Source organism: Carettochelys insculpta, chromosome 7, assembly GCF_033958435.1.
Source record: "Carettochelys insculpta isolate YL-2023 chromosome 7, ASM3395843v1, whole genome shotgun sequence".
Taxonomy (NCBI): Eukaryota; Metazoa; Chordata; order Testudines; family Carettochelyidae; genus Carettochelys; species Carettochelys insculpta.
The window spans coordinates 52811386-52828881 of NC_134143.1; the positions used below are offsets into that span (position 1 = coordinate 52811386).

A 17496-nucleotide genomic window follows, 5' to 3' on the forward strand; every position below is an offset into this window, starting at 1 on the left:
TCTGTTCATTCTCTCTGGGGCATCTGGCATGGGCCAAAGTTGGAAGACAGGATACTGGACTAGATGAACCATTGGTCTGACCCATTATGGCCATTCTGATGTTCTTATACAGAACCCAGATGTATCTGTCCCCTGGTGCACCCCCACTGGATTCCAGTGTCCTAAGTTCTATCTCAGCTCTGTGTCTCTCTCGCCACAGAGTTAGTAACTAAGTAAGACTACAGATTAAAATTTTAAGACTACCAATGTTCCTTAATTGACTTGCCACAAAATATCTGAACGTGTTATTAGAAAAACAGCAGATTCACTCAGCTCTCTTCTATTTAGGAAGTAGATGCAGAGCTCCTCTCAGCTAATTGCTGAGTTATCTGCCAAAAACCACAAGAGTTGAAGTGCCTTTGGAAGGAGCCTCTGGAAAGAGGTGATGGAGGGGGGAATGGGTAGGGTTTGTCTTTCCCCACCACTTCAATTTGCTGCCTGCTGTGTACTGAGCATATTCAGTAATTCTGCTGAAGCTGCTGCCCTCATTCCACACCCCCACGACCTATTTCTGCCCCTCCCCCACTATCACAGCATGAACACGTTGCTCTCCCTTCCAAAATCTGAAATGGTATGCCTGGCAGTATCTCCCCTCAATGTAGAACAAGAAATGGGACTGAGTGGACTTGTAGGCTCTAAAGTTTTACATTGTTTTGTTTGTAAATACAGTCACGGAACCAAAAAAAAATCCACACTTCTGAGTTACATTTTCATGACAGATTGCACTGCAATATTTGTATGAGGTGAATTGAAAAATACTATTTCTTTTACCCTTTACAGTGCCTATATTTGTAATAATAATAATAATAATAATAATAATAAAGTGAGCACTGAACACTTTGTTTTGGGTTGTAATACAAATCAATTGAAATTTAGAAAAATATCAATTAAATTTTAATTGGCATTTTATTAGCAGTGGAATTTATTGTGATTTTTAATCAATTATTTTAGTTAATCCTATGGGTTAACTGCAATTAATCAACAGTCCTAGTGTCTATTAATGGAAAGTCATCTAAAAACAGATATTGCTGGTTAATTTGAGTTCAGTTTTTAGGTCATGTCCTAGCATTATCATATATCTGGCCCCCTGTATTAATATAACACTGATGGGGTTTCACTTGTGGTTTTAGAAAGAGTACAAAAACAGTATGACAACGAAGTCTGAGGGGCCAGGTAGTAACGTGGAGGTTTTGCATAAAGAATGCTTATTTCATTGAGAAACCTTTCACTTATTTTCCTAGGAGGTCTGTGTGCTGAACACAACAAAGATCACACTACTCAGCTACCAGTGTCAATAGCTGCTCCTAAGTCTCAGACAATAGACGTGCTGCCTGGTCCCCTCACTGCAGACAAAAGAAAAGGTATGTTAGTGTTCTACATTGTGTCCCGACAGGCCCTCCTGCGTAATTTCACACAGATGCCAAAGTGCATTAACTGTAAGGAGACAGAGCAAACAGCATTACAGCCATTCAGCTGTTCTTACAGTGACTGGTCAGCAAACACTTGACCAACAGTGTCCACAAACTATCTAAATCAGAGGAAGTTGGTTAGGCTGAGGTTAGTTTTATATGCCTACCACAGGTAGTTACGAGTAACTAAGGGAGAATGCTACTAGGCAGTTACTAATTTAATTAAAATAATAAAAATAGACTCAAATCAGAATAGCCCTGTCTACACTAGCCCAAAATTTCAAAATGGCCATTTTGAAGTTTACTAATGAAACGCTGAAATACATATTCAGCACCTCATTAGAATGCCAGAAGCCACGGCACTTCAAAATTGGCACGGCTCGTCCAGACAGGGTTCCTTTTCGAAAGGACCCTGGCAACTTCGAAATCCCCTTATTCCTAACAGCAGATAGGAATAAGGGGATTTCAAAGTTGCCAGGGTCCTTTCAAAAAGCCTCATTTGGACAAACTGCGCGGCAGCGTGCCACGTCAATTTCAATGCTGCAGCTGCTGGCATTCTAATGAAGTGCTGAATATGTATTTCAGCGCTTCATTAGTAAGCTTCGAAATGGCCATTTCCATGGCCATTTCTAAGTTTTGGGCTAGTGTAGACATAGCCAATGAGTTGGAATTTTGAAGGATTCCATTAGCATCCCTTGGGAAATGCCATAATGTGGGTAAAACAGAAGTCATATTGCAGTAGCAGGGTCTGAAAAGAAAAGGTAATTAACCAGATCAACTGCTATTGCTATAAACAAGGGATTGTAAAGGTGATTCCTGGAGACACTGAGCAATGTTGTGGAGTTACAGGCATAGTGCTCTGCTCCACGTGCCATTCACTTCTCCCTGCCTAAAGGATGACTGATTCACTTCTGAAAAGCCCCAAACCATGTTCCTCTTCCAACTGACATATAAGGGTTCTAAGGTATGTTTTAGTTCCAGTTCCTGGCAATAGTTTCTCTGATGTTGGCTAATGTAGGGTAAAATTCCTAGACAAGCCATGATATTCTGCTAAGAACCACTGCTCCAAATTTGGGTTTGGAAACTAGGCCTACACCAGTAGCATCAGGTCCCATCATCCCATCCATGATGAGCCCACCTGGAAGGCCACCCCAGCCTGAACAAAGACAAGAGATGGTCACCCTGGCAACCACATTCCAGGAAGAGAGCCTTAGGCTGTCTCAGAGGCCAGCAGGAACAAATGCTTAATTATCACATACCTTCATTACCTTCTGCTTTGATTCTTTAGCTATTACATGAATGGTCACATCCGTGTGAGGATAATATCATGATGTGGATGTATACATCACCACTTTACATATTATTGTCAATTAATGTTTGTTTTGTTCAAAGAACTTTCTGTAAGCTATGGATAGAGAGTTCTATCGTAACCTTCTTAGTCAGCTAATTCTGCTAATTTCTCTTGCTGTTAGCTTCTATCCAGGGGTTCTGGGGTCTCTCGCCCACCCCGTTGCTTCACTCTCCACCCATCAGCATTTTATTTAATCAGTTGTAACTTGTTTGCCAGCATTCACTAGACTACAAGCAACCTGACACTCCACCAGCACTGTGTGTAATAAGCCCTCCTGCTTGCTTCATACACGGTGTCCAGACTTTGTTCCAACACTAACAAGTCAGCTACAAATTGGTTCTTCTGCTGTTGTCCAGCTTCCTCGTTTACCCCAAACAAAATCTGAGCACAGCGAGCCACCAGCCTGGTTTCAATTTCAAATTTTATTAATTCCGATGTAAAAGAATTCAAGTATCTCAAGATGCCAGATGTAGAAAACAGGATCTTCTCTTCTGCTCTAACCAACAGACTGCAACAGTAGTCTCCAGGAAAGAAATGGTGGTATGGAGCATCAGTGAGATGATATAACAAATTACTTTTGCAAAAGTTGGTACTAGCTTCACAAGAAATATAATCACAATGAGAAGGCCCAATTCTGGCCAAAATAATGCCATGGAATTGCAGCATGATATTGGTGTCTTTGTGTGCCTCTGGATACATAGAAGAAACAAGAATTTAAAGGCAAAATTGTCTACTTCAAAAAACAAAGGAGAACGTGTGTTGCCAATGTGCACTATTTTAGCATGAATCCCTCACCTGCCTCCAGCCCAGCTGGGTCTAGTAGCTGATACCAACTGAGGATAGAAGCCACTGCCTGGGTTAGTCCCTGCCCACAGTGATCTACCCCTCCACCAGCTTCTTTGAGTGCCTGAAATACTCATTGCACCCGTATTGCTAGGGAGTAGCACATGATTGCTCTTGTACCTTCCCTTTGCTTCACTCTCAAAGTCATTTGTCTGCAAGGAAGCAAAGAAATCTGTGTGGACATGATTTCTGTGCATGTGCAGTGGCACAACATTCCCCCAAAAAGTAATGCATGAAGATGAGGCAGAGAACATGTCAATGATATCCATGGAATATTATTTCAAACTCTGTTAACAGCCGTAACTGACTACAGCAAGCAGAAGTTGTTTCCCAGTGTTTCACAGACAATGAGTTTTCATGTTTGAGAAAAAGTTGTAGCTTGCTTAATAAAAAATGCCTGGTCAACACACTGAGGAATAACTTCTGGTCTACTATCCACTGCTGTGTGGAATTTTGTCATGATTATCCAATAAGAAACTACAGAAGTTACCATGTTTATGGACAATTAAATTCAAAGAAGTATATTAGAAGAAGTCTTAATCTCCTTGTTTACTTTTTGGCTGTATAATTACAGAGCTTTTCAAAAACAAATCAGAGAAGTATCTTACCCTTTTCTTATTTCATGGGTGTTTGTTTTTGATGCAAACCGAATTTAAAAAAAAAAAAAGATGACGACTACTAATCATCCTCAAGTGGCACTTTCCCAGCAACTGTCTGTCTATTATAGCAGAAATCTAGGTTCACCACATTATTTGCATGCACACACCTCTGACTATATGGTAAGGTCTAAAGTGAGCCAAGACAAATTCTGGACCACTTGGGTGGCTACATAACAAGCAGGTATGATTGGAAGACAAGGAGTTTGTAAAAGGATGTTCCGTTAGTGACACACTTGTCTTGTTCAATTTATGGATCCTGATGCATAATGAAAAACATCTATGTTGATCTGTTGAGTCCAGGTCAACTTTACAAGGCTGATAAGAAAAATGTTACACTCTTCATATTAGCAAATTTAATAGTGAGATACAGAGTACCTTCCGAAAGGCACTGCAGGCTAACATGATGATAATCAGGATTTTGTGATGTGATCTATTGTTTTCCCCCTCCTCATACAGAACATTCCAGAATAAAGTGATAGTGTCTAAATTAGTTGTTACCACTCAAAGATTTTGGAGTCATTGTGGATAGCGCTCTGAAAACGTCCCCTCCCATGTTCAGCAGAAGAAATCATTATGGAGAGATAATAAGACCATAAGTATCAAACTGTCTGCATATTGTGTGCAGTCCTGATAGCAACATTTGTAAAAGATACATTAGAATTGGAAAAGGTCAGATAAGGGAAACATAGGAACGTGGAACAGTTTCCCAAATGAGAAGATACCAAAAAGATCGGGTCTGTTCAACACGGAGAAGAGATGATGTTGGGAGAGGGAGGGCATGTAAAAGGTCTGTAAACATGAATAGAGTGGAGAAAGGGCACAAGAAAATTATAATAATCAAGGATCATTTAATGAAATTAATAGGCAACAGGTTTAAAACAAATAAAGCACTTCAAACAATGCACAATCTGCAGAACTCATTGCCTGGGTATGCTGAAGACCAAAAGTATAAGTGAACTGAAAATCAAATTGTGTAAGTCCAAGCCAAGATAGCTTGGGATGCAATTCCATGCCCGAGGTGTTCCCAAACCTCTGACTACCAAAGGGATGGATCACTTGACAACTGGCTTGTTCATTCCCTCTGACACATCTGGCACAGGTCACTGTTGGAAGACAGAATACTGAAATAGACAGATCATTGGTCTGACCCATTAAGGTCATTTTATGTGCTAATGGTAGGGAGGGGGGCGGAAGAGTAAAACAGGATTATGCAAGCCACCTTGTGAACCAGGAGTTCTTCAAAACTCCACTGGGTTGAGTGGGCCCCCTCAGGTGAGCACAGATGACCTTACTGATGGAGGAAAAAGGAGATGAAATGTAGAGATGCATCATTCCTTATAAAACAACTTTTGTTTCCCTTTTCATTGTCCAGAATCAATCCTTCTCTCCCTTCTTCCCCATTTAAAATGGTGCCCATATCATGTATGCATCTATAGAACAACAAAAACAAAAACAAAAATATCAATTTTTGATTTCTCATTTGACTTTTATAACAATAAATGGGAATACAGGAAGGCCACACCATTTGTGGGGGATACATTCTTGAGCTCACCATGAATGGCAAAAATCCACGAATACTGGGGTCAGGAGTGTTCATGATGCAAAACCACCACATTTTCTGTAACATGATGCTAAATAGCATTTTATTACCTTCTGTTTTACAATCAAACAAAAACTTCAAAAAATAAATTTCCAATCAAACTCAAACACAAAAAAGAAAGGTTACTCACCGTAGTAACGGTGGTTCTTCGAGATGTGTCCCTGTGGGTGCTCCACATTAGGTGTCGGGCTCACCCGGCGCCGCAGATCGGATCTTCCAAGCAGTTTCTGCCGGACCGCGCATGCGCCGGTGCGCGCCACTCCCCTGCGCGCTCCCGGCCACGTGCGCGATCTGGTCCCCGCCAGTTCCTTGACCAACCGCCTCGGATGCTCCTGCAAAACACTAAACAGAGATCCGAAGCGGGGAGGATGGGCGGGTAGTGGAGCACCCACGGGGACACATCTCGAAGAACCACCGTTACTACGGTGAGTAACCTTTCTTTCTTCTTCGAGTGTCCCCGTGGGTGCTCCACATTAGGTGACTACCCAGCAGTAACCCAAGATAGGAGGTGGGTAATCGGAGTATGTGCAGCTTGTCCCCAAGAGGACCGCTGTCGAGAGACGGGTATCCTCTTGGAATACCCTGTGAAGGGCGTAATGTTTGGCGAAGGTGTCACAGGATGACCAGGTCGCCACTCTGCAAATGTCTTTTAGCGCAACGCCCTTGAAAAAGGGCTGTTGATGCTGCCACCGCCCTAGTGGAATGAGTTCTGGGCATGGCCAGGAAAAGGAGTCTTTTTGAGTTTGTAGCACTTTTTAATGCAAGATACGATGTGCTTCGAGATTCTCTGCGAAGAGAGACCTTCTCCTTTTGATTTGGGAGCGATAGAGACTAGGAGTCTATCCATTCTCTGGAAGGACTTGGCCCTGTCTATATAGAAAGCTAGCGCCTCCTCACGTCCAGGAGGCGTAGGCGCGCCTCTTTGTCAGAGTTATGAGGCTTTGGATAAAACGAGGGTAAACAATAGGTTCGTTAGTATGAAGCTCAGAAGAAACTTTAGGAACAAAGGCTGGATGCAGCCGTATGGTTACCGTCTCCTTGGAAAAAACAGCGCAGGGTGGCGTTGCCATAACTGCCGCAAGCTCACTCACCCTGCGAGCTGACGTGATTGCGAGAAGAGAGGTCGTCTTTATCATAAGGAGGCAGAGGGAAACCGTGGCCAAAGGCTCGAACGGTGGTCCCCTTTTCGCATTAAGCACCAGGTCCAAGTTCCACGAAGGTGGAAGCGGTTTCCGAGGGGTGGGGTATAGGTTTACCAGCCCCTTAAGGAACCTGGTAACCATGGGATGGGCGAACACCGTGTGCCCTGTCTCTCCGTGTGTGAATGCCAAAAAGGCGGCAAGGTGGACCTTAAACAAGGATAGCGAGAGTCCTCCTCTCTTGAGGTCCAGTAAATACTCTAATATCACAGCCATAGGCACCGAAAGGGGGGCTAGCTGTTTGGTAGAACACCATGCCGTAAAGCGAGTCCATTTCTGCTTGTAGGTCTTCCTGGTGGAAGTCCTCCTGCTACTTTCTAGGACTTGCTGCACTTCCTCCGTACATGTGCTCTCTAGGGAGCTGAGCCATGGATTAACCACGTTTGTAGTCGCAGGCCTTGGGGGTGCGGATGCACTATGGACCCCTGGGCTTGCGTGAGCAGATCCGGCGCCACCGGAAGGGGCATCGGTGGCCGGTCCGATATGCGCAGGAGTAGGGGGAACCATTGCTGTCGATCCCACGTTGGGACTATCGGGATCATTCAGGCTCCTTCCCTCCTGACTTTCTGCAACACCTTGTGGATGAGCACTGTGGGAGGGAAAGCGTAAAGCAGGGGGCCCCTCCAAGAGATCGCGAAGGCGTCCCTCAGGGACCCCCGTCCCAGTCCTGCCCTGGAGCAGAATCGTGGGCACTTCTTGTTGTGCTGAGTAGCAAACAGGTCTATCTGGGGAAAAACCCCATGCGTGAAAAATCGGTTGCAGCAGATCGGGACGGATCTGCCACTCGTGCGTGAGTGCGAAACGCCTGCTCAGCTGGTCTGCCTGCACATTGTGAGCGCCTGGGAACTACGAGGCTTCCAGGGTTATATTGTTGGCGACGCAGCAGTTTCACGACCGGACTGCTTCTGCACATAAGGCACGGGACCGAGCTCCTCCTTGCCGATTCATATAAAACATGGTGGAGGTATTGTCTATACTGATCCCGACTACTTTGCCTTTTATATGGTCTCGAAAGTGTCTGCAGGCGTTGAACACTGCTCTGAGCTCCAGTATATTTGTGTGCAGTGACTGCTCCGTGGAGGACCACAGCCCTTGCGTCACCTCTTCGCCCATGTGTGCTCCCCACCCTATGAGGGAGGCGTCTGTAGTAAGAAAAACCAATATGTGTGGTTGGTGGAAGGGTACCCCTGTTAGCAGGTTCTCGGGGTTTACCCACCATTGCAGGGATTTGCGCACCTCTGTTGTGGGCGACGCCACCCTGTGAACAGTGTGTGCTGCCGGGTTGTATACGCTCGCAAGCCAGTGCTGCATGCTACGCATGTGTAACCTGGCGTTCTGTTGTACGAACGCCGCTGCTGCCATGTGGCCCAGCAGCTGTAAGCACGTCAGAACCAGCACCGTAGGGCTGAAGGTGAAGACTTGCACGAGGGAGCCAACGGCCCGAAAGGGAGTCTCTGGTAGATACGCCCTCGCTGTAATAGAATTTATGCGTGCCCCTACGAACTCTATGTCTTGTGTGGGGTCTATCTTTGATTTTGTCAGATTGATGAGCAGGCCGAGCGAAGAGAACGTGCCTGCTGTGACACATATTATGCGTAGTACCTCCTCCTTTGAGGCCCCTTTGAGTAGGCAGTCATCCAGATACTGGAATATAAATACCCCCCGTCTGTGCAGGTAGGCTGACACCACTGCCAAGGTCTTGGTGAAGACTCTGGGTGCTGAGGAGAGGCCAAACGGTAGGACCCTGTATTGAAAATGTTCTTTGCCTACCATGAGAAACCAGAGGAATCGTAGGTGAGCCGGATGAATAGTTATGTGAAAATACGCGTCTTATAAGTCGAGGGCTGCGAACCAATCTCCATCGTATAGTGCCGTAAGGATGGAGGCGATTGTGATCATCCGAAAGCATTGCTTGCGCAGGTACCGGTTGAGGCCTCGAAAATCTAAGATGGACCTCCCGCCTCCTGTCTTTTTCCCCATGAGGAAGTACCTCGAGTAGAACCCTTTTCCTTGCAGTTGCTCCGGCACTCTTTCCACTGCCCCTATGAGCATGAGATGGTCTACCTCCTGCCTGAGACTCGCCACGTGGGAGGCCTCCTGGAGGTGGGGCCTGGGTGGAGGTCATGGCGGTGGGAGCGACTGGAAGGGGATGGCGTACCCCGTGGCTATGATCTCCAGCACCCATTTGTCTGTGGTGATCCTTCGTCACTGGTTATAGAATGGTCGGAGGCGATGGTGGAATAACCGCTTCGGATGACCTTGCGACGGTAGTGATGGCGCAGCCCTGGATCTGTGTGTCAAACTTGTGGCCTTTGGCCCTGCCCCGAGGACGCACGGCTGTGTTGGGAACGACGCCTGGGAGTTCTGTACTGCTGGTGCTGTTGATGTCGCCCTTGCTCGTAACCCCTGTGGTACTGGGGACGCTGTTGCTGAGTCCGCAACATCCAGGGCGATCTGGACTCCCGTCCTTGAGGCCGCGTAGTCTTCTTGCATGATGGCCTTGAGCACTGGTTTCTTGCCCTCTGGAAGCGAGTCCATGAGGGAGGTTAACCTAATGTGGTTATCGAAATTATGGTTCGCTAGATGCGCTGCGTAATTTGCCATTCGCAACAGTAGAGTGGAGGAGGAGTAGACCTTTCTGCCCAACAGCTCTAGCTTTTTGGCATGTTTGTCTGTTCCCCCACATTGCGACGACTCCACCACCAAGGAATTTGGTTGTGGGTGGCTGAACAGGAACTCCGTGCCGTTTGTCGGCATGAAGTTTTTTTTTTTTTGTTTTTTTTTCCGCTCTCTTGTGGACAGGCGGAATAGTTGCAGGAGTCTGCCATATCATAGTGGCAGACTCCAAGATTGAGTCATTAAGCGGTATTGCTATTTTGGAGGAGGCCGGAGGTCTCAGATTTTTGAGGAGCTTATGGTGTTTCTCTTGCACCTTAGCTGTCTGGATGCCTTGCGTGAAGGCCACCCTCGTAAAACAGCTCTTGGAACTGTTTGAGATCGTCCGGAGGATGGACGTCCCCCGGGGCCGTAGCCTCATCCGGGGAGGAGAGCGAGGAACCACTGGGATACGTCTCTGTGGACCCTTCCGGTTCCTGCTGGTGATGGTACACCCTCTCACTAGAGGTTTGCGAGGAAAAATCTCGGGGTTCCATAACCAGTCCCCCCTGAGATGCTTGAGTCTCTGTCCCCGGTCGCAATTGCCCTCGGGGGTACGAGATCGTTTGTGGGGATCTTTCCCTAGTAGATAGCCGATGGTGTGTATGCCCCGCGTGGTAGGGGCGACCATGGCAGTATAGGCACTGTTCTTGGGAAGGTGACCTAGACCACTCCCTTGGTGCGTACCCTCTGCGTCTGGGGGAGGGCTGGAGAGAGCGATTTTGCATAATAGTCCAGCGGTTCAAACCCCAGGAAGGGTGAAGGTGGTCCCAGCCAGGGTGAGGCTGGTTGCAAAAAAATGGAGAAGGGGGCTCCGGGTAGGCTAGGGGGGACCCCTGCCTTCTGGTTGGAGTCTGTAACATAAGCGGAGGGCTGTGAGAAAGCAACTCCACAGCCCTGTGCGGAGAGGGGCTGCAATGCCTCCTCTTGTGTGCAGCCTTCCCCCTCCCTTGAGGAGGTAACTCTGCCCCCTGACGTACAGGGGATTCCGGCCCCGTGCGCACTGAGCTCGGCACGCTGGAGGGCGGTGCCGCAGGTGCGGTGTGCTCCGGTGCCTGCAGGCTGTGTGCCTGCGCGCTCTGCACCGCCGGTTCCCCGGGGGTCGGTGCCGCTGCCTGCGGTGCCGCCGGTACCGGCGCTTGTTTAGCCGCCGCCCTGCCTGCAGTGCGGTGAGGGGCGGCTGGCTGATTATCGGAGGCTGAGCCGCTTTCACGTGGTTCTCCATGCCGCCGCCGATCAGCTGTTGCTGCGGCTGGGGGCTGCTCGCTCCTCCCGTCCCGCTCGCTATTGTTGCCGGCAGGGATCGGGCTGGGGAGGCTTTCCTCCGTTTTTGGCAGCTTTCCTTTTATGGGCCCCGCAGGGTCCCTCCTGCTGCGGCCGCTCCGGCACGTCTGGCTGGAGGGCCTTATGAAAAGCAGTTTTAAGCCGCTGCCCTGCCTGCGGTGCGGGGCGGCTGGCTGATCATCGGAGGCTGAGCCGCTTCCACGTGGCTCTCCCTGCCGCCGCCGATCAGATGTTGCTGCGGCTGGGGGCTGTGCGCTCCTCCTGTCCCGCTCGCTGTTGCTGCCGGCAGGGATCGGGCTGGGGAGACTTTCCTCCGTTTCTGCGCTGATGGAGTGAGGGAGGCAGCTTTCCTTTTATGGGCCCCGGAGGGTCTCTCCTGCTGCGGCCGCTCCGGCACGTCTGGCTGGAGGGCCTTATCAAAAGCAGCATTTTAAACCGCATCTCCCTGTCTCTCCTTAATCGCCTCTCGGCAGGACTCACATTTTTTAAAGCCTGAAGAGGACATTGTTGGTGAGTCTTTGAGTTTTATTAAGTGGGTACTTAGCACCTTCCCTGTGCTGTTTTCCCCGTCCGATGGCCTGCCTCAGCAGGAGGGCTGATGGCCGTAGCTCCTCTGTCCCGCTCGTAGTTTGTTTGTTGTTGTTCGTTCTCTTTTTTTTTTTTTTTTTTTTGGCAACATAACAACCGGCTAACTCATAGTAGCCTAAGTACCTGAAAAAAACTTTGAAAGAAAAACAGATAAAGTCGTTGAATACGCTATTTGGCCTTAGCCTAGTCGGATTCCGTCTGCAGCCGACGGCGGTTAAGAGGAACTGGCGGGGACCGGATCGCGCACGTGGCCGGGAGCGCGCGGGGGAGTGGCGCGCACCGGCGCATGCGCGGTCTGGCAGAAACTGCTTGGAAGATCCGATCTGCGGCGCCGGGCGAGCCCGACACCTAATGTGGAGCACCCACGGGGACACTCGAAGAAGAATAGTAAGACCCTTAGCTGAATTCTAATCAGGGAACAGTTTTTTGAATTCACTCCCTCTGTATCTCACTGGTCAACAGGGATGCAGAAGGGGGATTCACAGGGGTGAGCTCACAAAAGAACGCTGTGATGAAGGCTGTAAAGACTTTTCATTTAATTACTTTAAAAAATATTCCCAGTAAGGTATCACTGCAGCTTCAATTTCCCTTTTAACTTTCAGGCTCCATTTCATGGACAGATCATATTCAAATATTTTGTCAGTGAGCTATCAGTGTTTGTTTGAGCAACAAAGGGTCCTGTGGCACCTTATAGACTAACAAAAGTTTTGGGCATGAGCTTTCATGAGCAAAGACTCACTTCATCAGATGCTGGTCTTGGAAATCTGCAGGGCCAGGTATAAATAACAAATTTATAAATTGTGTTTGAGAACACAACCAGTGTTTCTAAATTTAAATCAGGTTTTCTGTCTATTCTCTTTCCTCGTGGTCATGAGTTCCACTAGGTCCTAATCCTGTTTTGTTTCAGGAAGAAGGGTGCTTTTGAAGGAGGGTTTCCTTTCGAAGGAACACCATCCACACAGCTGCTTTGGTTTCAAGAAATAGCTCTTCCGGAAGCCAGATCACATGGGAACATGCAAATGAGGTGTGGGATATTTAAATCTGTGCCTCATTTGCATTTCCAAGCTCGCTCATTCACATGCCTCTTCTGAAAGGAAGGGGCTGTATAGATGCAGCTATATACAGTACTGTTTGACTTGTGTAACTTTTTATTTCAAGAAGAGCAAGAGATATGGCTTTCAAGCCTATTTTGGTCCAAATGAATCAGGAACACAATATCTGGTATTTAAAATAAAACCTTTCTTCTAAACTTCTGACAAATAAGATGACAGTTACTGAACATATGTACTTAAACGTTTAATACTTCTGATTTTTAGAGCAAGACTAGTGAAAAAAAAAGACTTTAGATATCATGCTTCTGAATGCCTTCTTGACATTCTGGAAGATGTAGCAACATGTTTTAAGTTCTAACATACGGAGATGAAGCTAAAGTCTGATTTTCAGATTTTCAAATTAAGTTAATCAGAGCAGGTGCCCAGCACATACAAAAATAAGGCCCATGTTTTTAAACGTGGTTTTCAATGTGTCTGGGCAGTTGTGTCAAAAACATTCAGCATTCAAAAGGACTCAGACTCAGATGTGTATGCTATAATTTTAATAAATAAAATGTATTTAAAATATCCTTTATCATTTATTCACAGTTTCAAGTTTGAAGAAAGGATAATATTCTTGATCAAACAAGTCAAAATACAGCCAAATCTGTTTCACGTTGTGGTGAAAATGACATTCCAGCTAACACTCATATCTGTGAAAAATCTTGTATTGAAGATAAAAAGGCACACATTTCTTTTTGTGCATGGTATCACTGTAGTTAAATAGGAAATAGGTTTGCAAATAAGAAATTTCTTTGTACAGTTTTAGTTAACATTACTGGAATGTCTTCCAATGCCACTTTGCTAAAACAAACTGATCCACTCTAACAGATTACATTTTTATGCTAAATATTCTATTCTGCATGACTGCAAAGCTCACTAGTTTTCAGAGAAATCAACTGTGTATTTCTCTAATGTGAAAGACTGCAAGCTTTACATATATGATTTCAATTTTTGCACTTCACAATGTAAAAACATTAGTAACCAAACCATAATTGACCTGTTATGGGATAGTGATGAACTCCTGTTCTTTCTCACCTGTACCATGTTATAAATAGGCAATGCTTACCTCAACTTCAATAAAACTAGGCACCACAACGGAAAAAGCCACTGATTCCGTTTTTAATAAGGCACTGATATTTCTGCTACCTGTAGCAGAGCAAGTCACTGAATTCCTGTCTTATCAGCTTCACTGTTCTGAGTCAGATGCTCTAATAAATTTAAAATGACTTCTATTCTTGTTAGCAGAGTCACACTTTTGTTGGCAGTAGCACGCAATAAAAGGGAGTAAACTTGCTTGTTGGTCTTAAGAACTTCCTCCTCTTCATTACTGCCACTGGAAAAAGGAAACATAGGTTCCATAAACAATTACGTTGTGCAAATACTGATTTACTAAAAACAGCGACTACCCACCCCATCAATATCTTGTCCTCCCTGGATTTCCAGGACTCCTATTTCTCTACTTTTCTAATCACTGCTTCAGTGCTTCACTCCAACTATCCTCTTCCCTAACCCAGCTTTTTCTAAGAGTCCTACATGGCTCTGATTCTCACCGTCATCTTCCTTTATACCCACTGGGCAGCATATTCACAAAAATGACTTGAAGTTCCATCTCTGCATTAACTCCCAGATTTATTTCTCCATTTTGTATGTCTCCTCTTCTCCACACTGAAATCTCAACCAGCCTTCCTAATATCTTTGTGACTACTCATCCATCAATCTGAACTCAAATGGTGCTAACACAAAACTCTTAATCTTCACCTAGAGCTGGGGTTATCAGAGTGGGGGGCAGGGACCCTGGAGGGTAGAGGCGTGAAATTTTGTACGGGGATGCATCAAGAGCAGCTGCTGGATCTCAGGCTCATCTATCTCATTAAAAATGTTGAAATATGTTACTTTATGTATGTGCATTCACATGCCGATTAATAAAGTCTTTACATTCTACATACAGTAAACCCTCTATTTTATGGACCCCAATTTAGCAGACTTTGAGAACAATGGATGCCCCCCCCTCATTGTTTCCGAAGTCCGCTAGGGTCTGTAAAATCACCAACCCCAAAAAAACATTAAAGGCCTTACAGCTGGTGCAGCCTGGAGGAGCCACCACCTCCTCTGCTGGGGCCGCCACGTGTACACGAGGGCTCCAGCAGTGGCTCCTCCAGGCTGTGAGGCAGGGTGCCTCCGGCTGCAGAGCAGCTGCAGCTGCCCAGCCAGGCGCTTCTGGCTGCGAGCACTGAAGCTGCTCCAGCCACATAGCAGGGTGCTGCCAGCTGCACAGTCAGGTACCTCTGGCTCCTCTTGTGAATGGCAAGGGAGGCTGGCACTGGGGAGCCTGGCAGGGGTGAGTGGGCAAGTAAACCCTTGCATGTAACAGACTTTCAGTAACACACAACCTTCCCCCCACCGTTAGTCTGTTATATCAAGGGTTTACTGTACTTATTTTCTTACACTTGTCATTTTTTTCAGATGAACATAGCCAAAATTTCTGTAGGTTTGGATCACATTAGGCAGGATAGGGGACCCTGCTAATTGTAAAAAGTTTGCTCATCCCTGCCCTAGAGTAGTCCTCCTACTTCCTCTGTCACCATGGACACCCCCACCATTTTTCCTGTCATTCAGGCATGTAATCTGTGTGTGACATAGCTTTCTTTCTCTAGGTCCTCACACCTCAGCTGTGTCTAAACCTTGCAGACTTTTCTTGGATAACATCTTCAGGATCTGCCTCTTCATCCACACAGTTAAACATGGCATCCAGTCCCTTGTCACCTTGTGTCTTGGCTAGAGCAGCCTTCTCCTCTGTAGCCTTGACAAATGCCATCTTGCCCCACTTGTCCAATGGAAACATTGATGCTAAAGTAATTTTGCTAGCTCATCACTTCAACTATATTGCCTTTCTGAATTGCTAAACTGGCTTCTTGTTCTCCAGTGTATTTATGCCACTTCAGAAAATAAAACTTCAAAACCCAGTTTTTAAAATCTCAGAAAAGTAACAATGTTGCCACTGATGTTATAGATAATTTTTTTAAATATGTGTGACTAGTGGGTTTGATTGTAAATCCATCAAGAACTGCCAAGAATCAAAGCAGCAATTAGTTCATAAACATTTGGCACAAGAGCATGAACCACTGCAGGGTTATTTAAACACACAGAATAGGTATTCAATACAAGAGCCAATGAAATGCAAACTATTTCCAGGATAAACTACAAAAATGCTCAGGACAAAAGACCAATTTGAAATATTATTCTACCACACTCCCCCTCACAAATTTTACACAGCCAAATTCAGTTCCGCTTAAATACTTAATATCTAAACCTGTCTTGCTTTTATGCAGGTTTATAGCCAGATTGTAACTTTTGTGGCTTGAGAGCTGCAGTTTCAAAAATGGGGTAAAAAATTCCCTTCTGTGAGCTCTTTGAATGAGTGCACCAGTGACAAGGCACAAACAAGAGCAATGACTTGATTCCCACTCTGACCTAGCTAACCATTGCTGTGGAGCAGTGGTGGGCCACAGGCAGCCCACAGGGTTCTATGTCTGGCCCACAAGACATTTTGTAATGTACAAGAAGTCTGCCAGATTGCACTGGTTTTCAGTTGCATATTTTTCCCCCTAACTAAAGTGACACACACAGAAAGAGAAGGCACCTGAAATGAGTTACATGCTGATTATACACAACATTAATTGAGAGCGCTGTATGCTCCCTCTGCAGCCAAAGCGCTGTTACTGTACAATCAGCACACCCTGCAAATTCTGGGTATTCAAGGTAGTTAGACAAACTACTCTATCCCAGGAGACTGTCTTGGTTACAACAAGCTTGTGGCCCACTGAGATGGAGGACCACTCATGAAGCCCACTCACTACCCTGGGTTTCCCCATCCCTGCTGTGGAGGCTTGGGGGAGGGTAGGTATTCCCCACCCCACCCCAAACAGAAAATGAACTGGATGAATAATATTCATATACTACTTGTGAACAGTTTAGAGAGAAAGAGGAGTTTAACTTATCCTCAAAGCACTTCTACAGTTGAACGACACACATTAGCTGCATTTTGTATGACAATAGCATTCTTTTTCTTTTTTCCAGACTTTGAAAAATTGAACACTAATAATTCATTTTAAATGTAGGTGCCATGTATAGAGCCTTCAATATAAAATCATTTTAAACAGAGTATTAGTGATCAGAACAGTATATGGGAAAATAAAAGTCCAGAGAGTCTACTCTGCTATCACACCTCCTTCAAGTCTACGAAGATTGCCCTGTGCTATCATACAATTACTAGTGCCTTGCATGTTGAATAGTAACAGAGATAGCCGTGCTAGTCTACATACTACCAAAACAAAAAAGCAGTCCAGTAGTGCTTTAAAAACTAACAAAATAATTTATTATTTTATAATTTTATTGTTATAATTTTTTTTTTTTAGTCTTTAAAGCACTGCTGGACTGCTTTTTTGTTTTGACGATTACTAGTGTTAGTCAATTACCCTGAATGTCAATTTGTTTAAAAAGATGGATTATACTCGGGTCCTCAGCATTTTGTATATTTATAGTGCCACCTTGTGGAAGCTATTCTAAAAATTAAATGCACCAAACTGCTGCTACATAGAAAAATTAAGGCTCTTTTTCAGTCTTCTGTCTTTCCATATATGCATCTCTCCCCTTTCTGCTTTATGGTCTTTGAACACAGGAGGATACATGCTTTCACTAAACTGCATTTAGCAAGAAACATCCAGCATCAGCTGCTTACAACCATGATCAGTGACTGTACTACAGTATGAGAACAC

At 45.6% G+C, this 17496-nt stretch overlaps 1 protein-coding gene across 4 annotated transcripts in view; it reads right to left on the bottom strand.

Annotated features, from left to right (window-relative positions):
- Nucleotides 1–2037: 2037 nt before the first annotated feature.
- EDRF1 (erythroid differentiation regulatory factor 1) overlaps nucleotides 2038–17496 on the bottom strand; it is a 61115-nt gene continuing 45656 nt past the window's right edge. For 2 of the 4 annotated variants that reach the window (XM_075000482.1, XM_075000481.1), the window contains one exon: nucleotides 11987–14054. In XM_075000482.1, coding sequence (XP_074856583.1) covers nucleotides 13883–14054 — 172 coding nt within the window. In that variant the 3' untranslated portion in view covers nucleotides 11987–13882. Of the gene's footprint in view, nucleotides 5732–11986; nucleotides 14055–17496 lie in introns of those variants that run through there. The other 2 variants (XR_012646315.1, XR_012646314.1) reach the window with 2 other exon arrangements.